This window comes from Zalophus californianus, chromosome 14 (assembly GCF_009762305.2).
Source record: "Zalophus californianus isolate mZalCal1 chromosome 14, mZalCal1.pri.v2, whole genome shotgun sequence".
NCBI classification, from domain to species: Eukaryota; Metazoa; Chordata; class Mammalia; order Carnivora; family Otariidae; genus Zalophus; species Zalophus californianus.
The window spans coordinates 75,999,327-76,024,011 of record NC_045608.1 but is presented as its reverse complement, the minus strand read 5'-3'; the positions used below and the strand labels follow the sequence as shown (position 1 = coordinate 76,024,011).

The window sequence follows — 24,685 nt, the reverse complement described above, 5'->3', positions numbered from 1 at the left end:
CAGGTATTGCTTTTGAAGAGAATTTTAAGTTTTATGTGAAAAAAATTACTTGATGGGACAAAATCCTTATTTAAACCCTATTTCTTCAAGGTGGAACCATGGTGATATTTACTATATCATCAAAGTGTCCTGACTGGAAAGATGTGGGAACAGTTTCAAGGGTCATGTTTAACATTAGGTTTGTTACACAATATAAGCAAACAGTGGCAACCCTGGATATTTTGTGTTCTTGGTATTCTGAAAAAAACTCTGTGTCAATCAAATGAACCCATATTAAACCAGGGTCACTTGCCTTGTACATGAGCCCTATGTATGACCCATTTTATTTTATTTTATATTTTAATTTAAAAAATTTTAGAAGATTTATTTATTTTAGAGAGAGAGAGAGATCAAGTGAGCAAGTGGGAAGAGGGACAGAGGGAGAGAATCTTCAAGCCCACTCCCCACTGAGTGCGGAGCCCCCACCTAGGCTCAGTCTCCTGACCCTGAGATCATGACCTGAGCCTAAATCAAGAGTCAGCTGTTTAGCAGATTGAGCCACTCAGGTGCCCCTTTAATTTTTATTTTCTTAGAGTAATCTGTATACCCAACCAATCTCATAATCCCAAAATCAAGAGTTGCATGCATGCTCCACTGACTGAGCCAGGCAGGCCTCCCCTGTATGACCCATTTTAAAAGTGAGTAATTCCTTTGGAAACCAGTCATTTAAAAACATATATACTTAAGATACTGATTTCTACATGTTGGGGTTGGGTGGGTGGAGTCAAGTTGGCAGTGGGAAGAGTTATATATATAGGAGTTTGTTGATCCATAATGGGGTAAGACTTTTTCCTTTGCTAATTCCCCCCTTCCTTATGGCATTTCAAAATCCTACTCATCCTTTAATACTCTGTTTGTAAACTTTCTGGGTGAGATCATTAGTAGGAAATGGCTTTTATGTTGCCACCCTAGCACATATATATGCACATTTCAGGAATGAGATTATTTATTTATTTATTTGTTTATTTATTTATTTAAATTTTATTTATTTTTGACAGAGAGAGAGCACAAGCAGAGGAAGCAGCAGGCAGAGGCAGAGGGAGAAGCAGGCTCTCCGCTGAGCAGGGAGCCCGATGCGGGGCTCGATCCGAGGACCCTGAGATCCTGACCTGAGCCGAAGGCAGACACTTAACCGTCTGAGCCACCTAGGCGCCCAGGAATAAGATACTTTAAAAAAAAGATTTTGTTTATTTGAGAGAGAGAGAGTGAGAGAAAGAGAGCATGGGCGTGCACAAGAGGGGGAGGGGTGGAGGGAGAGGGAAAAGCAGACTCCCTGCTGAGCAGGGAGCCTCCAGGCTGCACCCCAGAACCCTGAGATCATGACCTGTGCCAAAGGCAGATGCCCAACCCACTGAACCACCCAGGCACCCCTGAGATACATCTTTTTTTTTTTTTTTAAATTGCCTTATTGTAGCCAAACCTATATTTGAAATTAATTACTAAAATGTAGAGCCCGGTCTGATGGTTCAGAGATGTGTTGTTTTCTTCTCTGTATAGCATTTGTTTTTCTTACTGCTCGTTCAGTACCTGTCAACTGAAGCTTGGTATTATTATTTGTGTATGGAGTTCATTGACTGTTTTAGAAGCACTTGAGGATGCCATCTGGGAGGGAAATCTCCAGTGGTATGCCATAGGGCTCTTGATCCTATCTTGTTCAATGTTTTTATTAAAGTCTTTACTGAAGGTCAAATTTGTAGGTGACACAGAACGAGAAGCCAGAGCTAATATATTGAAAGGTGAAATCAAGATTCAAAGTGAAATGTGAATGTTGGAATGAAAACCAACATGATGTAATTTAACAAAGAGCAGTAGAAAACCCCTTTACTGAGACTGAAAAATATAAATCAAAGGAGATTTAAGGATTAACATACTATAAATGCAAAACAATCCAAAAGTGTTATGCTGCATGCAAAAAAAACTAATGTAATTTTAGGCTGCATTAATAGGAACATAATATATAGCTTGCAAGGAAGCTAACAGGTTCCCTGCATTCTGGGCTGGAGATTTATCTAGCTCTGGCTACCTCATTTTATTATACACATTGATAAGTGAGAGATTAGTATGGGCTCTCAGGATGTAAGGGAAGAAGAAATGATACTTTATGTGGAAGAGTTAGAGCAAATGTTTAGCCTAGAGAAGAAGAGGCAAATGATGTGGTATGTGATTGCCACTTCAAATAGTTGCCTAGCTGTCATGTGACAGAGGGGCTACGTAGAGCAGTTTTTCCTGTTCCCCAGGGCAGAGTTAGGACTAAAGGGTAAAAGTGACAGAAGATCTGACTTTGATCCTCATACTTAAGGTTTTCCAAGAGTGCAGTGAGTTGCCCCATGAAGGAGTGAATTCTTCACCCATAGGAGTATTTTGCAAAGGATGAGTGACTGTCTGGATAGGATGCTATTAGTAGGCATCTGCTGAATTAGGTGACAGTTTGAAATAAATGATCTCTCTGGTTGAATTCCAGAATTTGCTGAATTGAATATAAAAAAATATTTTGAAAGTGATTTCATATAGATGATTTAAAGAGAGTAATATTAATATTCAAATTTGTAAGAACTTTGCATGTACATGGTAAGCATTTTCTATCTCAAGGCACTATAAACACATTTAGTAAGTGGTAGAACAGGACTTGAATCTAAGGCTTTAATCCAGTCTACTTGCTTATTTATTTTTGGCCCTATAGATCTTTTATTTATTTATTTATTTATTTATTTATTTATTTATTTATATTTTTTTCAATTTTTAATTAACATATAATGTATTATTTGTTTCAGGGGTACAGGTCTGTGATTCATCAGTCTTACACAATTCACAGCGCTCACCATAGCACATACCCTCCCCAATGTCCATCACCCAGCCACCCCATCCCTTCCACCGCTGACCACTCCAGCAACCCTCAGTTTGTTCTCTGAGATTAAGAGTCTCTTATAGTTTGTCTCCCTCTCTGGTTTCATCTTGTTTCATTTTTCCCTCGCTTCCTCTATGACCCTCTGTCTTGTTTCTCAAATTCCGCATATCAGTGAGATCATATGATAATTATCTTTCTCTGTTTGACTTATTTCGCTTAGCATAATACCCTCTAGTTCCATCCACATCATTGCAAATGGCACGATTTCATCTTTTTGATGGCTGCATGATATTCCACTGTGTGTGTGTGTGTGTATATATATATATGCCATATCTTCTTTATCCATTCATCTGTTGATGGACATCTAGGCTCTTTCCATAGTTTGGCTATTGTGGACATTGCTGCTTATAAACATTGGGGTGCACATGCCCATTCAGATCACTACATTTGTATCTTTGGGTTAAATACCCAGTACTGCAATTGCTGGGTCGTAGGGTAGCTCTATTTTCAACTTTTTGAAGAACCTCCAGTCTACTTATTTTTCCATGTATATGGAGAACCTGTTGTTTGTGATACAAAATGTATCTTCTCACTCAACCCTTATCATAGACATTTACTTTTACTTGGCTGCTCAGAATTTATACCCACCTTTTGTTTGGAAAATGCTTTGTGAAATGAGTTATTATGGAAGATGGGTCTCCACTTCTTCCTATGAAAGCCAGAATGCTAACTCTCCCTTCATCATCATCCTGTGGTAGTTGGGACTCAGGAACATCAACTAAGCTCAGCCAGTTAAATACACTTCTCTGGCAGGAAGACACCAAAGAACAAAAGAATGGATACAGCCTAGAATTCATGCTGTTGAAGCTGGTGTAGCAGGGGCAGCTTATCAACCAGGCTGGTTCTTTGGTTCTGACTCCTTATACTTAAACTTCATTGATTTCAGACCATTTTCTGGATTTGGTTCTCATCCCCTTTGTTCTACGCTATGAGCTGTCTGATTTCCTTTCACTAAATTTGTCTGCAAATTTAGCCCGTCAGTTTCTGTTGTTTCCAACCAGGAATTTTGACTAGATGAGATCCATCTTATAGAAGAGGTGATGAAAATTGGTCCTATTTTGGACGTATTTTGAAAAGGAACTTGACAGAATTTGTTGAGGGATTGGATATGGAATGTGAGAGAAAGCAAATAAGGATGACTTCATCATTTCTGGTCTGAGTAATTGAAGGAATCAGCTTGCCATCGGTTCCAGTTTTTTATTAACTACAAACCACCCCTACAATAATGGACTAAAACAACAACCATTTCTGTTGTCTTTTAAAAATGTTATTGGCTTGGGCTTTTTATAGGATAATTGTTGGGGGTTTTGAAAGGGAGAGCTTCCTGAGGGTGAACATTTTGAGAACCAGGAAGAAATTCCATGGCTTTTTATGACTGAGCCTCAGAATCACTCAGTGTCACTTGTTCTATGGCTAGAATTATGCACAGGCTCGTCCAGATTCAAAGAGGTGGGGACATTGAGGTATCAAAGAACTTAGAGGCTTGATTTAAAACTATCATGCCATTTATTAGAGAGTTCTAAGAAAGCTTTCTTTTTCTCAGAAGCCCCTAGAGGAAGACAAGGAGAGGAACAAGTTGAGATGGGAGATCATGTGCTTGGATATGTTAAGTGTTGATGTCTATTAGGTGTTCAAGAGGAGATATTAAGTAGGCATTTGGATGTGAGTCAGGAGTGCAGGTAAGAAATTGAGGCTAAAGTTACACATTTAAGAGTTGTATATGTATGATTGGTTTGTAAAGCCATGGGACTGGTTGAGATAGATCATCTAGAGATGTAGCTTTGTAATGTTTTGAAATCAGGGAGTGTGATACCTCCAGCTTTGTTGTTCTTGCTCAGAATTGCTTTGGCCACTCGGGGTCTTTTGTGGTTCTGAATGAATTTTAGGATTCTTTTTTCTATTTCAGTAAAAAATGCCATTGGGATTTTGATGGAAACTGTTGAATCTATAGATCACTTTGGGAAATACGGATATTTTAACAATATCAGTTCTTCCATTGCCTGAACATGGGATGTCCTTCTGTTTATCTGTGACTTTAAAAATTTCTTTTGTAGTTTTTAGTGTACAAGTCTTTCACCTCTCCTGTTAAACTTATTCCTAACTCTTTTATTTTTTTCAGTGCTATTGTAAATGGAATTGTTTTCTTAATTTCCTTTTCAGATAGGTTGTTAGTATAGGAACATTAATTTTTGTATGTTGATTTTGTATTTTGTTACTTTACTGAATTTGCTTAATCTAACAGTTTTTGTAGAGGCTTTAGGTTTTCTATGTACAAGATCATGTCATCTGCAAGCAGATAGTTTTACTTCTTCCTTTCTGATTTGGATGGCTTTTATTTCTTTTTCTTGCCTAATCGAGACTAAGACATCTGGTACTATGTTGAATAGGAGAAGTGAGAGTGGGCATTCTTGCCTTGTTCTGGATCTTAGAGGAAAGCTTTCAACTTTTTATTGTTGCATATGGTGTTAGCTATGAGTTTTTCATAAATGGACTTTATTTTATTGAGGTAAGCTACTTCTGTACCTAATTTGTTGAGAGTTTTTGTCACGAAAGGGTGTAGAATATTGTCAAATGCTTTTTCTGAATCCATTGCAATGACTGTGATTTTTAGCCTTTGTTCTATTAGTGTGGTATATCACATTGATTGATTTGCATGTGTTGAACTATCCTTGAATCCCAGGGATAAACTCTACTTGGTCATGATGTACGATTCTTTTCATATGCTTTTGCATTCAGTTTGCCAGTATTTTGTTGAGAATTTTTACATCAATGTTTATCAGGATATTGACCTATAGTTTTCCTTTCTTGTGTAATCTTTTTTTTTGGCTTTGGTGTAAGTTTGAAGCTGTCCTCATAGAATGAATTTAAAAGTGTTTCTTCTAATTTTGGGAGACTTTAAGAAGGATTGGTGTTAATTCTTTAAATGTTTTGTAGAATTCACCCATGAAACCATCTGGTCCTGGGCTTTTCTGTGTTGGAGGTTTTTTGATTACTTTTTAAATCTCTTTATTTATTTTTGGTATGTTCAGACTTACTGTTTTTTCTTGATTCAGTTTTGGTAGGTTGTATGTGTTTAAGAATTTCTCCATTTCCTCTAGATTGTCCAATTTGTTGGCATATACTTGTTCATAATAGTCCCTTATGACCTTTTTATTTCTGTGGGATCAGTTATAATGTCTCCTCTTTATTTCTGACTTTATTTGAGTCTTCTGTCCCTCTCTCTTCTTTTAAAAGGTTTTATTTATTTGAGAGGAGAGAGAGCACAAGCAGGGGGAGCAGCAGAGGGAGAGGGAGAGGCAGGCTCCCCACTGAGCAAGGAGCCTGATGTGGGGCTCCATCCCAGGACCCTGGGATCATGACCTGAGCTGAAGGCAGATGCTTGACCGACTGAGCCACCCAGGTACCACTCATCAATTTTTAAAAATGTTTTTCTGTTTTTCAATTCATTTATTTCTGCTCTACTATTTATTATTTCCTTCTTTCTGCTAATTTGGGGGCTTTGTTCTTTTTCTGGTTCTTGAGGTATAAAAGTAGGTTGTTTATTTGAAATCTTTCTTCTTTTTCAATATAGGGCGTTTATTGCTATGAACTTCCCTTTTAGTACTGCTTTTGTTGCATCTTATAAGTTTTGGTATGTTGTGTTTTCATTTTCATTGAGATATTTTGAGCTGTTTTCTAATTTCCTTTTTTATTTCTTCTTAGGCCCAGTAGTTATTTGAGTGTGTTGTTTAATTTCCATGTGTTTGTGAATATTCCTATATTCTTTCTATTGTTGACATCTAGTTTCAACCCATAGTAATTGGAAAAGATACCTTGAATTTACTCTATTTTCTTAAATTTGTTAAGACTTATTTTATGACCTAGCATGTGATCTATCCTGGAGAATGTTCCATATGCACTTGAATGAATATTCAGCTGCTGTGGGATGGAATGTTCTTTATATGTCTGTTAGGCCCATCTGATCTGCAGTGTTGTTCAGTTCTGTTGTTTCTTCACTGATTTTCTGTCTGGATGGTCTATCTGTTTTAGAGAGTGGGTATAGAAGTCTCCTATTACTGTAATGCTGTGCATATCTCTGTCCAGATCTGCCAGTGTTTCCTTTATACATTTATATTTAGGTGGTTTGATGTATATATGTTTATAATTGTTATATCTTCCTATTGAATTGATCCTTATATCATTATTTAATTGTTTTTATATTATTATATAATAGCCTTCTTGTTGTGTTCACCCTTTTATCTTACATATGGCTTTTATCTCTTGTGACAGTTTTTGACTTAAAGTCTATTTTACTATAATATAGTAAATATTATACTATATAAGTATAACCACCCTGCTCTCTTTTCATTTCAATTTGCATGGAATATCTTTCTCCACTCTTGCATTTTCATCTTATATATGTTCTTAAGTCTAAAGTGAGTCACTTGTATTTTATCCATTCAGCTACTCTGTGTCTTTTGATTGGGGAGTTTAGTCCATTTACCTTTAAGGTAGTTATTGATAGGTAAGGACTTAGTATTGCTCTTTTGTTAGTTGTTTTGTAGTCCTTCTGTTCTCTTGTCTTTCTTTACGGTTTGATAATTTTTCTGGTGATATGCCTTGATTCCTTTTTCTTTATCTTTTGTGTATCTAATGTATCTTTTTTTGCTGGTTACCATGGGGTTCATATTGACCATTTTATAGTTAAAGCAGTCTGTTTTAAGCTGATAACAATTTCAATCGCATACGAAAACTCTTCACTTTACCCCCCCATTTACACTTTATGTAATCAATATCAGATTTTACTTCTTTCTGTGTTGTGTTGAATTGACAAATTTCTGTGGTTATAGTTATTTTTACTACATTTACCTTTTAATTTATATAACCAGTGTTAAAAGTGATTTACATGCCACTACTGCAGTATTAGAATATTCTCTTTGTCTTTATATTTACCATTAGTAGTGAGATTTTTGCTTTCGTATGCTCTCATTTTGTTGTCTTTTTGTTCAACTTGAAGAACTCTCTTTAGCCTTTCTTGTAAGACTCATCTAGTGGAGATGAACCCCCTTAGTTTTTGTTTGTCTCCTACATTCTTTTTTTTATTGTCTATAAGAAACTGACTTTATTTATCTTATTTTATTTTATTATTTTTTAATTTAAATTCAATTAATAGCATATAATGTATTATTTGTTTCATGGGTACAGGTCTGTGATTCATCAGTCTTATGTAATACCCAGTGCTCATCCTACATTCTTTTTTTTTTAAACCTCTGCAATTATTAGTTTATTAGTATCATCCAGGACTCAGATGTTCAGTATTCCTCCTGAAATTACATAAACAAATGCAAATGGAAAGAATCCAAATCAAAATTATATAACAAAACAGCACTCCATCACAGAAGCGTGTAAACTTACAAGAACACTGTTTTAAAACACTGGCACTTTAAGAGAATGGTAATCTCAAAAAACCACAAAATTGCCAAATTGCTCCCTAAACTGCTAAGTAGATAAACATGACTCTAATCAATGAGTTAGGGTTTTGTAAAGAAAAATCAAATTCAAATCAGATAACTCATACTGAAATAAATACAAAGTTTTAAGTGTCTTCTTCCCTTAGGTCTATTTGACATTTATAAAGGAACAAACTATAATATAGGAAAATATACCTGATTTTAAATGTGGCATACATTTTAGAAGTTGGCCCAATTAATTAAAAATACCTTTAATGGAAAGTCAAGTTTCCTAAGAAATCCATATTCAGATAAATAGGAGAAGACATTTACAGCCAGCATGTTTTTCCAGAGCCTTTGCTGGGACTAATGTCAACAAAAAATTTAATATGGCAGTCTTGTATTTTAAGCTCATGCTTTTGGGGATACATTCTCAGGTCTTCTTTAATGTGGGAACTGCAAATGTAACTGCCATTACATGGTAATGGGAGTTAAAGAATGTAGAGTCCTCATGTAAAGATTAGAACATACTCTTCTCTTAGTCCTTCAAGGACAGACTTTTCAAAATGTTTGATTCTACTAATCCCATGCTGTGAATAGACTGGTTACTCTTCACTTTATAAATGTGACTGGGCTATGTGAGATCTGGTATCAATTGATCAAGATTTGAGTTTCAGTTATGGATGAAAACTGTCTCAATTCAACTTTTATTACCCTTATCGTGAGTATGCAGGGTGCAGACAAAAGCTTTTTATCAGCTAACTATATGAAAAGATAAACACTGTAATAATCCATGTGATCCAAAATGGGCAAAGACTAGCTTCCCCTCAAGAAGAAAAATTTCAGACCTATGAAAAGTACAACAATACTAATAAAATAATTGTATTTACTTAGAAGCATTCAGAATGTCAGCAAAACAGCTGCAACTTTTTTTTTTTTTGCAATTACAGAGTGGTATTCAGTTAACAGAACAACAATTATTTCGTAGAAGCTGCATCAGAGACAACTGAAGATGAAAAACTACCATCCCCGTATATAACTAATTTGTGCTGTGCACCAAGAAGAACCTGCTATAGATTTCCATGCCAATTTCCAACCCCCATACTGGACCAGGCAAGGTTAGTGGCTATTGAAAATACCACCAGGACAGGGCTATATCTAAAGACACATTTGGTAGTGTGTTAACTATACAAAAAAAGACACTGTACAGTTTAAAAACAAATCTTACATGCCTTGCATTTCAATTTTTTTCTTTAAAAGGAGTCAGTTGTGTACAGGGGGGTTAAATGGTTTATAGACTAGAGAAAAAACTGCGCTAGAACCAACTTATTCATCATCATCATCTTCCTCCTCCTCATCCTCCTCTTCGTCTTCCTCCTCCTCCTCTTCATCTTCCTCCTCTTCCTCCTCTTCCTTCTTTTTCTTGCTCTTTTCAGCCTTGACAACTCCCTTTTTTGCCGCACCAGGCTTTCCTTTAGCTCGGTATGCAGCAATATCCTTTTCATATTTTTCCTTCAGCTTAGCAGCCTTCTTTCATAAGGTTGCTTGTCATCTGCAGCAGTGTGATTCCACATCTCTCCCAGTTTCTTTGCAACATCACCAATGGATAGGCTGGGATGTTCTCCTTTGATTTTTGGGCCATACTCAGAACAAAACAAGAAAAAGGCCGAAGGAGGCCTCTTGGGTGCATTGAGATCCTTGAACTTCTTTTTTGTTTCCCTTTAAGGGGGGATATAAGTTTTCATTTGTCTTTCATAATGGGCCTTGTCCGTCTTTGCCATGTCTTCAAATTTTCCTTTCTCTTTAGCAGACATGGTCTTCCACCTTTCTGAGCACTTCTTAGAAAACTCTGAGAAGTTGACTGAAGCACCTGGGTGCTTCTTCTTGTGCTCCTCTCGGCAAGTTTGCACAAAGAATGCATATGATGACATTTTGCCTCTCGGCTTCTTAGGATCTCCTTTGCCCATCTTTAATTATTTTCCTCAGCGAGGCACAGAGTCGCCCAGTGCCCGTCTGGCTCTCACTTGCCCTGGCACTGTCTCTATATCTCACCCTACATTCTTAAAGGATAATTTTTCTGGGTACAGTATTCTGGGTTGGCAGATTTTTCTTCTTTCAGTACCTTGAATATATCATCTCATTCTCCTGGTTTGCAAGGTTTCTGCTGAGCAATATGCTTTATAGGGTGGGGAGAGTTTCTCTTGCATGTAACAAGTTTTTTTCTTGTGGCTCTCAAAATTCTATTTTTCTTTGACTTTTTTTTTAAGATTTTATTTATTTGAGAGAGAGAGCATGAGGGCATGAGTGGGGGGTGAGGGGCAGAAGGAGAGGGAGAGGCAGACTCCCCAGTGAGCAGTGAGCCCGACTCGGGACTTGATCCCAGACCCGAAGATCATGACCTGAGCCAAAGGCAGATGCTTAACTGACTGATCCACCCAGGCGCCCCCCCTTTAAACATTTTTAAGCTGTTTTGTTTTTTTCATACACATTTTAGGATAATCTTATTTATGTCCAGAAAAAATCTCCCTGAAGTTTTAATAGGAATTGTGTTAAACTTTTATATAAATTCAGGAATAATTAAAAAAATAAATTCAGGAATAATAGACATCTTTATTATGCTGACTCTTCTAATCCATGAACATAGTATATCATTCAATTTATTTATATTTTATTTGATTTATTTCATCTCAATGTATAGTTTTCTGCAGTTCTATACACATTTGGTTATATTTTCCCTAAGAGTTTCATTCTGGCGGGTGATTGTAAGTTGTATTTTTAGTTTTGGTATCCATGTGTTCATTGCTATCTATAGACATATGATTATTTTTTGTGTGTATTTTGTCTTCTCCAACCTTGCTGAGCTTATTTATTAGTTTTTTCTTTAAATGGGAGGAGTCCTTAGGATTTTCTATGTAGACATTCATTGTCATCTGCAAATAGGACAATTTTATGTCTTCCTTTATGATCTCTGGAAGTTTTATTTCTTTTCTTGCTTTATAGTACTGGCTAGAACTTCTAGTACTTTGTTGAATGAGAGTGGTGAGAATGGACATCCTTGCCTTGTTCCTAAACTTAGAGGGGAACACATTTAGCCTTTCTTCATTTAGTATAACATTATTTGTAGGTGCTCTTTATAATAAAAGTTGAGGAAGTTCTCCTATATTCCTGTTTTGATAAGAGTTTTATCATGAATGGGTGTGGAATTTAATCAAATAATTTTAGGCATTGATTGATATGATCATGTAATTTTTCTTCTTTTGTTTGTTAATAAGGTGGGTTACATTGTTTGATTTTCTAATATTGAATTAGGCTTGCATCTCTGGAATAAACATCATTTGGTCATTGTGATGATTAGTTATAGGTGTCATTATATGTGCCAACTTTACTGGACTAAAGGATACCCAGATAGCTGACAAAACACTGTTTCTGAGTATGTCTGTGAGAGTGTTTCTAGAAGAGATTAGAATTTGAATTGGGTGAACTGAGTAAATAGTCTTCCTCAATATACGTAGGCATCATCCAATCCATTAAGGGCCCAAATAGAAGGAAAAAAAAAAAAGCAGAGGAAGGGCAAATACTTGTTTAAAATAAAACAAAGAAAGAGGGAAAAAGAAACATAACACAGGCAGAACAAATAGTAAACAGTTAATAAGATGGATGATACAAGTAACGTCAGTAATTGCTTTAGATGTAAATGGACTTAATGCTTTAGCTAAAAGACAGCCATTATAAGACTGGATAAAAACCGTAACCATATTAAGTGCTACTCATAAGAGATATACCTTAAACATAAAGATAGGAAGATTGAAAGAAAAAGATGGGAAAATATATATTTAATATTCAACAAACTAGACTTTAGGGAAGAAATATTATATTTCACATCAGCAAGGTTTTATGAAGACAAAAGGGCCAATCCAGTAGAAACATAAAACAACACTGGAAAACTTTAACATTCTCTGTCAATAGTTGATAGTATAGACAGATAAAAAAAAAAAATCAGAAGGCTTTTGGAAGACCTAAGCAACATGCTAAACAAACTTGACTTAATTGACATATATAGAACACTGCATTCAGTAATAACAAGAATGCATCTTAGTTTCAAGTACACGTAGAACATTTACCAAAATTAACTGTATGCTGGGACCTAAGTCAAATCTCAACAGATTTCAAAATTTTAATCATCCAGAGTATCATCTCTGACCACAGAGGATTTAAGCCTGAAATGAATTATAAAGATAACTAGAAAATTCTTCAAAGTTTTGGGATTAGGCAGTGTGCTTTTAAATTACCTTGGATCAAAGAAGAAAGCTCAAAATATTTTGAATCAAATGTTAATGGAAATATGATTTAGCAAAACTTGGCAGATTCAACTAAAATTATGCTTAGAGATAAATTTGTAGCATTTTTAACTGCGAATCTTAGAGAAAAAAGACTGAAAATAAGTAATCTAAATATCCACCTCAAGATAGTAGAAAAATAATAGGAAATTAAGGTCAAATAAAAGGGAAGGACTCAAGTGATAAAAAAAAAAAAAGAAATCAACAAAATAGGGTTTAGATTAGGCCTTCTAGGACATTGCTACACCTAAATATACATATTTGGGGGCAAGTTTCTACTCATAGTCTCAAAAAGAAAAAATAGGTCAAGTTAGAGCACTTTGGTTTGATATAGTGGAAAGACTCTGGCTTAGGCATTAGCATGCCTGGGCTGTAGTCAGAATTCTGTGACTCTGACTTCCTCACATCTCACATTTATCTTTTTGTCAAATAAGACTAAAGTACCCAATTTATTTCATGGGGCTTTATATCTTGTTGTATTGGGATAAATCAGAAGACTAGGTAGAAACTTGAACCTAGAGTTCTAGGTTCTAGTCCTGCCTCTGTTAATGACTTTCTGACATTGTCACTTATCCTAAGTGTTTTCATCTATAAAATAAGAGGGTTATACTCCTTTCTAGTTTTCTGCATTAGGAAGAAAGATGTCAATTGTTCCCATTTCGCAAGTGAGGTATTGTAAGATTGTAAGATACAGAGAAGCTAAGTCACTTGTCCAAGGGCACACATTTTATTGGTCAGGGACAGGACTAGAAATAGGTCTCCTGCTTCCTGGGCATCTCTCTCTCTCTCTCTCTCTCTCTCTCTCTCTCTCCCTCTCCCTCTCCCTCTCCCTCTGTCTCTCCCACTCCCCTTTGATTTATTCATTAACTTGACCAACATATAAACGTTTTTAAATTAGTGCAGAATATGCTTGACAGAAAAGTGACTATCTACATGGTATGATCTGAAGGACTGATGGTTTCTGAACTTTTTGCTGAAAAAAATGACTCTTTCCTTGGCTTGCCAATGGCATTTGAAATGTCCATCTTTTTTCATTTCTTTAAGTTCAAACACCGAAGCAGTACGCTGAGAAGGCACATAAAATCAAGACTTCAGCACTAATGCTTCCATCGTATTGTTCTGGAATAGAGCCACAAGTCAGGAAATGGAGCACAGCAAGGATGTGAGTCATGGCTGCTGGGATGGAAATCAGTGTCCTCACTTAGTCAGGTAGGAGCGAATCGTACGGGTCTCTCAGTGTGGTGTCAATGTAGATCATTCATGTGAAGAAATATTTTATAAAGAAATGAATTTTTAAAATTTGGCAGTATGTTCTTTTGCGAAATGGAAACCTGTCATTCAAACACTCAATACAACTCAGTAATGGTAATTGGTAATTATTACATAATTATTACAACTGTTTCCATGAGAGGAAGAGGCTACTCATGCCTTGCCCTTAGTCCTGTGGCGAGGAACCAATGATGAACAGCTCCTGGCCTGGCTTCTGGAGCGCTCGTTTATATGGGGGAAATTACAAGTTTCACAAAGGAGGCTAGGTTCTGGAAATTAATGTGTACTCGGAAGGCCTAGGGAGGGAGTGAGATCTGAGGTAGCTCTGGGAAAGAAAGCCGTTTGGCTGAATACATGGGGAGGGGGGTGCTAACATAGATAAAGAAAAGGGGTGAAGGATAAGGAAGATGTTAGCATTACTCACAGGAAGAGAATACAGGGTTTAGGGCCGTTCAAAGATGAGATTCATTGGGTTGGATTGGATTGATGGAGTTTTTCCAAATCATTTTGATCTGGCATTTGTTTGAGTGTTTTTTGAATTTTGGCCATTGTGTTTCCTCATAATATATATGCAAGCATTGAAGTGGTTCAGTGACCTGGGAGCCGGATTCATGGAATCGCTTTAAGAAGACAGATAGACAGGTTTCTCACCATGCAGCTATTTGGCCACAGTCAGGTCCCACTTAAGAATATTACCCGGATTTAAGATAATCCTCAGAGGATTTTGGTTCCATTAAAAATTTTGAGCACGGGATAGATGTAATCCTTGATTCCTCATTTAATAAAATATAAAGATAAATTGGTGCACACACACCAGCACCCTGAAATAAGAGATGATTAGAAATAACTCGATTGGAATACATTCAGACAGAGATATATTTAAAATCATGGGGTGGCCTTTCAGGTGGTTTGGGAAATTTCCCCAAACCACCTGAAAATCTGATGCAAAAAATAAAATAAAACAAAACAAAACCTCTTTTCCATAGAGTATTACAGAAGTATTTGCCCTGATTCCTGTCTTGCAAGTTAGGGAAAGACCATAAGTACCAATTGACAAACACTGTGCTAGTGGTTTTGAAGGTAAATGAAATGAAAGAGCAGGACCCTGTTTTTTGTTAAGAAGATAAAGCCTCTGGGAAGATGTAAAATATTACCTATTAGCTATATTATTGTAATCATAACTGCTAGTGTTTTTGTAGCATGTTACAGTTTCAAAATAGTTTTGCAAGAATCCTTGCATTTGATACTCGCTGTATATTGAGTATTTACTGTTTCAGATATCACAAAAATATTTAATTAAATGACTTCCATAGGTTATTTGACCTTAATGACCTAGTCTTCTAACCCTTTTTCATGTGAACTTTCTAACACTAAGTGTCTTTAATGTACTATCTTTTAATTAAGTCTGTTTCAGTCTTCATATCTATAGTCCAGCATTTTGTGTTGGAAGAAGCAAGTTACTTTGCAACAGGTTTTGTTTTTTTTTTTTTGAAGATTTTATTTTTATGTAATTTGTACACCCAGCATGGGGCTCGAACTCACAACCCCGAGATCAAGAGTTGCACGTTCCACCAACTGAGCCAGCCAGGCGCCCCTGCAACAGGTTTTTAATTTTTTATTATTTTTTTCTTTAAATTTTTTATTGTTATGTTAATCACCATACATTACATCATTAGTTTTTGATGTAGTGTTCCATGAGTCACTGTGTGTGCATAACACCCAGTGCTCCATGCAGAACGTGCCCTCTTTAAAACCCATCACCAGGCTAACCCATCCCCCCACTCCCTCCCCTCTAGAACCCTCAGTTTGTTTTTCAGAGTCCATCATCTCTCATGGTTTGTCTCCCCCTCCGATTTACTCCCCCTTCATTCTTCCCCTCCTGCTATCTTCTTTTTTTTTTCTTAACATATATTGCATTATTTGTTTCAGAGGTACAGATCAGTGGTTCAACAGTCTTACACACTTCACAGCGCTCACCATAGCACATACCCTCCCCAATGTCTATCACCCAGCCACCCCATCCCTCCCACCCCCCCACCACTCCAACAACCCTCAGTTTGTTTCCTGAGATTAAGAATTCCTCATATCAGTGAGGTCATATGATACATGTTTTTCTCTGATTGATTTATTTCACTCAGCATAACACCCTCCAGTTCCATCCACGTCGTTGCAAATGACAAGATCTCATTCCTTTTGATGGCTGCATAATATTCCATTGTGTATATATACCACATCTTCTCTATCCATTCATCTGTCGATGGACCTCTTGGCTCTTTCCACAGTTTGGCTATTGTGGACATTGCTGCTATAAACATCGGGGTGCACGTACCTCTTCGGATCCCTACATTTGTATCTTTGTGGTAAATACCCAATAGTGCAATTGCTGGATCATATGGTAGCTCTATTTTCAACTTTTTGAGGAACCGCCATACTGTTTTCCAGAGTGGTTGCACCAGCTTGCATTCCCACCAACAGTGTAGGAGGGTTCCCCTTTCTCCGCATCCCCGCCAACATCTGTCGTTTCCTGACTTGTTAATTTTAGCCATTCTGACTGGTGTGAGGTGGTATCTCATTGAGGTTTTAATTTGGATTCCCCTGATGCCGAGCGATGCTGAGCACTTTTTCATGTGTCTGTTGGCCATTTGGATGTCTTCTTTGGAAAAATGTCTGTTCTGCAACAGGTTTTTTAAAATAACTTGTATAGCCTCATAGATTCAGAATAAGACCTGGAGGGGCAATTACTCGCCCAGATTTTGAGAGGGCACATTGATTTGATTAAATGAACTCACTTAAGTAGATAAGAGCCAAAATAAGCCACTTCTGCTCAAGGTTCCAGTGCAGTCTGTGTAGGCCACGTGGGGATGTGTGTGGGCATGCCTCTCTCAGATGGAGTACTTGGAAATAAACTTTGAGAAAGAGTTTCTTGCAGAAGGTTTATTGCAAATGTATTCAGGAGGGATATCTATATGGTAGGGGGGAAGGCAGGATTGGGCAGAGGGAGGCACTGACCTGTAGTTCTGTGGCAACAGGAACCTCAGCTGATTCTGCAGGGAGCTCTGGACCTGGGATGGCCCTTTGGAGCCATATTAAGGCATTGGGACTGGACCTTTGTATCCCTTCATAAGCCAGTCATTGGTCATCATGCCTGTTGAGGCAGGTCCCTGCAGCTGGGATTCCCAGTGAGGAACTCAGCTGTGAGTTGCCATCACGCAGTATTCTGAGCAGCTGGGACACGAGTGTGTCAGTCCTGAAGTGGGGCTCTGGGTGGAGCACTTTAATGTGCACCACGGTCCATCCCCTGGGCCGCTCAACTCCACTTCCTTTTTATAATAAACTCACCCTATCTGGGAATATCTTTCATTGAATTTTGGTTGGTCTTGTTTCCTTGGAACTTAAAAATGAAGGTTCAGTAGGAAATAACACAGCTTTTGTGTCTGCAGTTGATCTCAAGGCTGTAACTGATGCTTCTTACCATTCGTTCTAGATTCTTCTCGGCCCTGGCTAGCTCCTCTGCTGGTGTAGGTGGCTGATCTCCCAGAGAAGCCTGAGCCCCTGGTTACTATGCCCCTGGTTACTGGGCCACTCTCAAGTTATGCCTCCTGTTCTTATCCATTTGCCATTCCATGGTAAGCATGGAGGCATCAAGAGATTCCCACCTTTGCCTCGATTGCCAAACACATTCTTCACTACTTCCACTATGTAGCTTAAGCGAAGCTCCTCATGTGGGCGAGGGGCAACTTCCCTTGCCAGTATGGCTGACTTCTTTGCTAGCCTGCAGGCCTTCTGGCATGAAAATCCCAAAGTAATTGGATGGCAGCTATAGCTTGAAGTTCAAAGGGACTCTTACTCTGTCCCCAGGTAGAGGTATTCCTCCTGTGAAAATTAGGACCTTTAGACACAGAGAGCCTAAACTTGCATGGATAACAAGCATAAATACCCCAAGTGGGTTACTGGTGGCAGGGGTGATAAACAGTTATACCTTTTGGTTCTTGGCTCTGTGTGTTCTACCTAATGGGAACACGGAACCATGTACTGGTCATTTAGAGTATATATGGGGTTCTGGAGGATAGTGAGCTTTCCCCATAGGGTATCATCACCAAGGTGGCCCCTCAGCTATGTCATTAGGAAGCCATTCCACCGCTCTTTCAGGCTAGAGGCTTCTCAGTAATACAGTATGTGAAAAGACCAGTGGGTTTTTTTTTTTTTTTTAAAGATTTTATTTATTTGTTAGAGAGAGAGAGCGTGGGCGAGAGAGAGAGTGAGCAAGGGTACAGGCAGGGGGAGCTGCAGGCAGAGGGAGAAGCAGGCTCCCTGCTGAGCAAGGAGCCTGATGCGGGACTCGATTCCAGGGCACTGGGATCATGACCTGAGCCGAAGGCAGATGCTTAACCGACTGAGCCACCCAGGCGTCCCAAGACCAGTGGTTTTAATGGTCATATGCCCCCCACCACAGTGCCTCTGCTGCAAAGTGGGTAACTTGGTCTGAGGTAGTTTTTTTGTGGAATCCCATGTTGCTGGATCAAACACTCTTCTGTTTTTCCAGATGAATCAAACATTTTATTTAATTATAGCAAGCAAGGAAGTGCTCCCTTATTCTCTGCTTAAATGCCATACTTAGGCAAAAATATTCAAACCTGTATTGAAAACACCACTCTGATAGTTTCCAGAACATTATTTGCCACTCAGTACCCAAGCTGCTGAGATTTTTAAAATCATGTTTGGCAGTGCACCACAGGATTCTAAGTAAACAGGACTTCACCCATATCACGTTGAATTTCCTGATTATCTTGTCATGTTGTCTATCATCCATCAGAACAATTAGTTCAGCTTCCTTAACTGCATAACCTAAACCTGATGGTTCCTGATGTAAAAGGCTGGGTCCCTCCGAAACACTCTTATAAAAATCTTTGGAGAGTTATACTGTTCAGGGCTGTAGGAAGGGAAGGCAGACACATAGCTGGAATAGGGATCTTTTCTAGCCAAGGTGAATGATAGCGTTTTCCAGGATAGAAGAGCTCCAATGTGGTTGACTTACCACCAACTGACTGGTTGATCTCTTTGAGGGATGGTGCCATAGGTTGGGTATTTGGTAATATTTGGGGCTGGCATTTGGTAATTGAGAGCCTGTGCCATTGGACTCATTCATAGACTTCATCCCTGCAATCACGGCTGCTATGTTTATTCATGCATTCAGCACTGGGGTGACTGGTAACAAAGATAGGCCAATTCACTGTCAACTTGGTTGTTTAATCTCTTCCACCAGAGATGCTCTCTGGTGGGAATTAACACGCAGTACAAAGATCTTCAGTGCTCATGCCCACTCTCAGAGGTCAGCCAAATGCCTCTTCTCCAACATCCTTTTCCCCAAGCTTTCAGATCTTCCCCCCCCAGGCCCCTGACTAACTGGTTAGGCCATTGTCCAGGAGTTAGTGTAAATTTTAACTTCCAGCCATTTACTTTCTGCACAAAGTGGAAGACATGTGCATCACTTGAAGCTTTGCCTTCTGGGAAGAGTGCTGTCTTTTGGGCTTCGCCTGAGTGGGCTGTAGTGAAGCAGCAGGCTAAGCCTCTTCCCTCCTACGTCTTCAGGGCCTGAGAGGCTCCATGCGGCTGTGGGAGAGGGGCTGGTGCACCAGTCCTGGAGGACCTGTGGGTTAGTGCCACTTGCTTACGCAGCCTTACATGTGCTCTCTGAAGCTGCTTGTGCCTGATCCCTGTTGGAGCACTTTCCTTTTTAACCAGTTCTTCTTTTTTTAAACTCAAAAAGATGATGGTACCATGCCATCTAGGAGGGTTCAAAGACCTAATAAGTTCTGTATTTCCTGGCTTAAGGATTAAGTAATAATTTACAAGAATAAATGCTGGTAACCAAGTGCCCATAGTTGAGCTGCATCTTGGAAATTTGGCCAAGGACTAAAACGAATTTCAGAGAGAGCCAAAATACTTCAGGGTCCAAACAGCTAGGGCTGGCTGAAGCTAACTTATGAAGGAGGCAGAGTTTGTTTTTTCTTTTCATACAGTTTTGTACTCAAATGTTTTTGTAGTAAAAATTGGAACGTACTTGGGTTTTGGTGTTTAAACAACCCAGATTAAGATCTTAGCTCTATTATCGTCCAGCTGTGTGATCTCAGGCAGATCATTATTATTTTTCAAAAGTTTATTTATTTATTTATTTTAGTGATCTCTGCTCCCAACATGGGGCTAGAACTCATGACCCCAAGATCAAGAGTCACACGCTCTACTCATTGAGCCAGCCAGGTGCCCCTCTGAGGAAAATTGTTTAATCTTTCTGAAACTCAGTTTGCTAGCTAAAGATTATAATTAGTAGTATGTACCTCATAGAGTTGTGAGGATTAAGTGAGATCTTCTTTGCCTGGCCTGTAGGAGTTGCCCTTTCAATGCCGAGTAAATGATTAGATAAATGGTTGCATTGAGCTGGTGTGTGCACAGTGCCCTGTGCAGTACCTGTTATGAAGGACAGGTGAAGGGGAAGAGGAGGAAGGATCAAGAGGGGCTGAGGTTGCCTCACGTGTCAGTCTCTGCAATCTGGGAGGTGGCAGGTACTTAGAATGTTCAGGTTCTCTGACCATCTAGAACTGTCACCCTAAATTCACTGAGAAATTACAGGGGAGGCCTGGGGGCTTATGCAGAGGGGGTGAGAATGATGGGCAAGGCCATTGTAAGGGGTGATCCTGGGGACATATTTATATTCCTTGAAACTCCTCCTCTTCTCAATCCTCTGTTTTGCTTTTGAGGTCCTACCCCTCTTCAGCCTACTACCTAATTTGCTTAAGTTCTTCTCCCCATCCTCTTTTTTTTTTAAAAGATTTTATTTATTTGAGGGGGGAGCGTGAGTGGGGGTGCAAAGGGAGAAGGAGAAGCAGACTCCCCGCTGAGCAGGGAGCCCCAGAGGCAGATGCGAGGCTGGATCCCAGGACCCTGGGATCATGACCTGAGGTGAAGGCAGATGCTTACCCAACTGAGCCCCCCAGGCGCCCCGCCCCATTCTTTTTCTTCCTGCACCTTTTCCAGCGTGTTTCCCCTGTTTGGATTGTCTTCCACTTCTCACTTCCATCTCCTCCACACAACCTTCTGGGGTGAATCCCTTCTCCTAATTACTTTGAACCAAATGGACAGGTCCCACTTAGCACAGGATGGATCTCTGCTTACCTCATTTGTGTATTTCTTATTTGTCTGTGGAGAGTTACATTTCTGGAGAGCGGCCATCACAGTGCTCAAAACAAAAACAAAAACAAAAACAAAAACAGAACACTGGCTCAGTACCTATCTGTTGGGTAATTACCATGTGTCTTTTTAGACCTTCCAGCAAATAAACAGGGAAGTCCCTGTGTGGAAAACCTTGATTCATTTTCAGTGTGTGTTTGGAGACATCACGTTACCTCCCTGAGCCTCAGTTTCATAAGTTGAGAGTATTGGGTTTGATCACTAAGGTCTTTTCCAGTAAGACAAGTACATGATTCTAGGAAGTAGGAGGGCAGTAACTTATATGCTACCAGATCTTTGCATGGTTGGCTCTGTGTCATTCAGGTCCCCTAGTCTTATGGCCCCAGCTTTTAATTTCTGGTGGTGATAAGTTCAAGGAAGAAACTGCCAGCCTTCCTCCCATCCTTCCTTCCTTTTTTCTTTCCTTCCTTGTTTATTTATTGTCTGTCTCTGCTCACTAAAATGTGAGCTGCAGGAGTTCAGGGCCCATGTTTTATTCAGTTGTTTCCCTAGCATCGATAATGGTGCCTGGTGCGTAGTAGGTGCTCCCTAAATATTTGTTCAATGAATGAACAAGGTTGGATAAATCCAACTGTACTTGGACCATGAATAGCCAACTCCTTGCCACTAGCTGAGTTCTTATAGTTCCTCCTGTATTCCATCTAGAACTACACAGCAGTTGGGCTGGGTAAGTGGGTTTCCTCATTGCCTGCATGTCTCAGGGCAGGAAGTACCACTGCGCCTTTAGTTGCTTAGCTATTATGCTTGCCATGCTGTTTCTTTTGCCTCTTCTTTCATGCAGTGGCTTCTTACAGCCTGGGTTTTAGGAACCACACATGATGGCAGCCCCAGCCTTGTGAATATGATTTGAGGATTTGTTTTAATTTATGAGTTCTTTGGACGAGTCCTTTCTCCCTTTTGATGCAAGTCTGGAAGCATCATTTGGTAAATCCCGTTGATACTTTTTCATCTCCCACTGGCTGGTTCATTACCCTGTCTGGTTTGTATGGTCTCCCCATAGATTGTCAGCTCATTTGTATGGTGGTTTGTTCTATCTACAATGCTTCATTGTTTTCAAAGAAAAATAGTGTTCACCAGCGAGCAGGGCTGCAGATCTTACTTGGCTGAGATTCTGGAGATAAAACAGCTCCATAGATGAATGCTTGCTTGAGGCCCAGGGTTAGGGGAATTTAGTGCCTTTCTGAAACTGAATGTTTTGGGTAGGGTGGCGCTCTGGAACAGCTGGGACCTCTAGGATGGAAACAGGAGTCAATCTTAGTTGAATTGTAGAGCAAGGGCAAGGGGAGGGTGGAAAGAAGGATGAATATGTACCAGGGACTGTGTTGTGCACAATTATCTGTTAGTCCCCTGGCAAAACAGGAGAACACCAGTGCTCGTTGATTAAAATACCTACAGTGAATAGGCTGAGCTGGTGACTCAACACAAACCTGGCAGACATGAAAGGCCATGACTTTTTTCACTCTACCGTGCAGTGCCCAGAACAGTGCCCGATACATCAGGGAATCTTCATTGAATGAATGAATGAATGCTGACCAAGCTTGGTGTTACTTCTTTGCAATTTCCATTCTGAGGCCCTCTTGTCCATCCTACTCCAGAACTGCTGGCCACTTAGCCCCTCTCCCTAACTTTGGTGCTCCCTGTGGGTCTGCTAGTCTCTTAACTCGCTGTTCCATTCTTTACCTTGCAAACTGAGCTCTCCACCCATCCAGACCTTCCAGTCTTGCTCCTGCTGTTTTCAGGACCTTTGCTAGGAGTTTGGTAAAATTACACGTGCCTCAGTGTTTATGGTGCTCATTATGCCCTTTTCAGGCTCCTTCTTGAAGACTTACTTTAGTGCAAGATAGATCTTTAATAGCAGCCGTTTTGGGGACAGTTGCAGGTAGGTAGAGGGGATAGATTTTGGGTGGGAGGGAATTTGAATGTCTTTCAAGTTGTCGTAGGCCTTCTGCTCCTTCTACTTGTGCTGATGAGCAGAACTGAGAGGGAAACCTAGGTGCAAGGAGAATGTGTGGTTGGGAGATAGAACAGGGGATTGAAGGATATTCCAGATATGAGGACGGAACTGTCAGCTGGGAGACCAAGACCTTTAAGTTTCTAATGCTGGAGAATGAAAACAAAATCTCTTCTCCCGACTTCTTCCCTAGATTTTAATGAATAGGATGGGGGATTTTAGATTTAGATTTAGAGGGCAGCCCCGTCGATTGTTTTCAGGTAGTAGGGTTAGAAAATCCTCTTCCTACTTGTGACTTCCATCCTTTAGCCTGTGTGTGGCCCTGGGGAGGGGAACAGATTCAGTCCTCTGCCAGGCACAGCTCCAGCCTGCAGAGGGTTAATTATATATGCAGCTTTGCTCTGCAGAGGGAAGGCACAAAAGGCAGGGTAGAATTGAAGTCACAGAGCAGTACTTTCTAGCTGATTGTCCTCTGCCCCACATCCCCAGACACCGAAATGTGGGTAAAAGCTACACACATGGGTCACAGTTTTTCAGTTGACTGTGGGACAGATTCTCTGCCGCTGGGCCTCTGCATCTTCATTTGGAATTTCTATCTCTATGTCAATGATCCTAAGCACCAGAGAGATAATCCCTGCTTTCTCAATCTCTCTCTTTCTCTGTGTGTGATGAGGAGTAGGGTGGGGTAAGATGTTAGAAGGGAAGAGTCCCAGAGATCTCCATTATTCTATAATTGATAAAGAAGGAAGACCCTTCTGAAATTTTTGCACAGTTCTCAAGTAAAGTCACTGCACATACCATAGCCATCATCACTGAATTTGATTAATCATTCAACTTTGAAATGCTCTCCCTTTGGACATGGCATCATTCATGTTTCGTTGGTATTTACTGAGTGTCTACTGAGTGGATAATCCAATTTCTGCTTCTACATGAAATGTATTATTTAAGCCAGGTTTGAAATTGACCAGGAAAGAAAAGTCAGTGATACTAGTCAAATCGTCATAATTGTAGCCCCCATTTAGGGAGTGCCTACCCATTAGATAGATGCTGTATGATTTATGTAACCCCAGCCCAGCCACCCCTCGTTGTGACATCCTTGCCAAATGGCTATTGTCAGAGGTTCTGCCACCAGGATCTGCCAGAGCGGGGGCTGCAGTCCAGGCTTTTCTGACTACATAGCCTCGGGTCTCTCCCAGGAGTCACTTTGCTTCCCCAGAGGGTCGGGGGCAGGAACCATTCACAAGGCAACAACAGCAACTTTGTGCTGAAGACACCGTGAGATCAGTCCAGTCCACACAGCTTCACTGAGCATGCAGACATCTTGTAGGGTGAGTTTAGTCTAGGCAGACATCTCGGAGGAGGTGTCTCCTTGGCAAATCATACAAGGAAGGGAGAAGTCAGATTCATGGGGAAATCAACTTGGGCTTGCCTTGGTTTTGGTTTGCTTAGAGATCCAACATAACTGACAAATGGAAAAGCTACTCTCCCTTCTCTCCCTCCCTTTTTCCTT

The 24,685-nt window shown here is 39.6% G+C and overlaps 1 protein-coding gene and 1 pseudogene across 1 annotated transcript in view; one reads left to right on the top strand and one right to left on the bottom strand.

Annotated features, from left to right (window-relative positions):
* The window catches only part of LOC113912388 (collagen alpha-1(I) chain-like), a 116,868-nt gene that overhangs the window by 4,959 nt on the left and 87,224 nt on the right, over positions 1–24,685 (top strand). The window contains exon 4 of the mRNA XM_027575383.1: positions 13,755–13,872. Within this exon, the coding sequence (XP_027431184.1) occupies positions 13,755–13,872 (118 nt within the window). The remainder of the gene's footprint in view (positions 1–13,754; positions 13,873–24,685) is intronic.
* Positions 9,700–10,399, bottom strand: LOC113912606 (annotated as a pseudogene).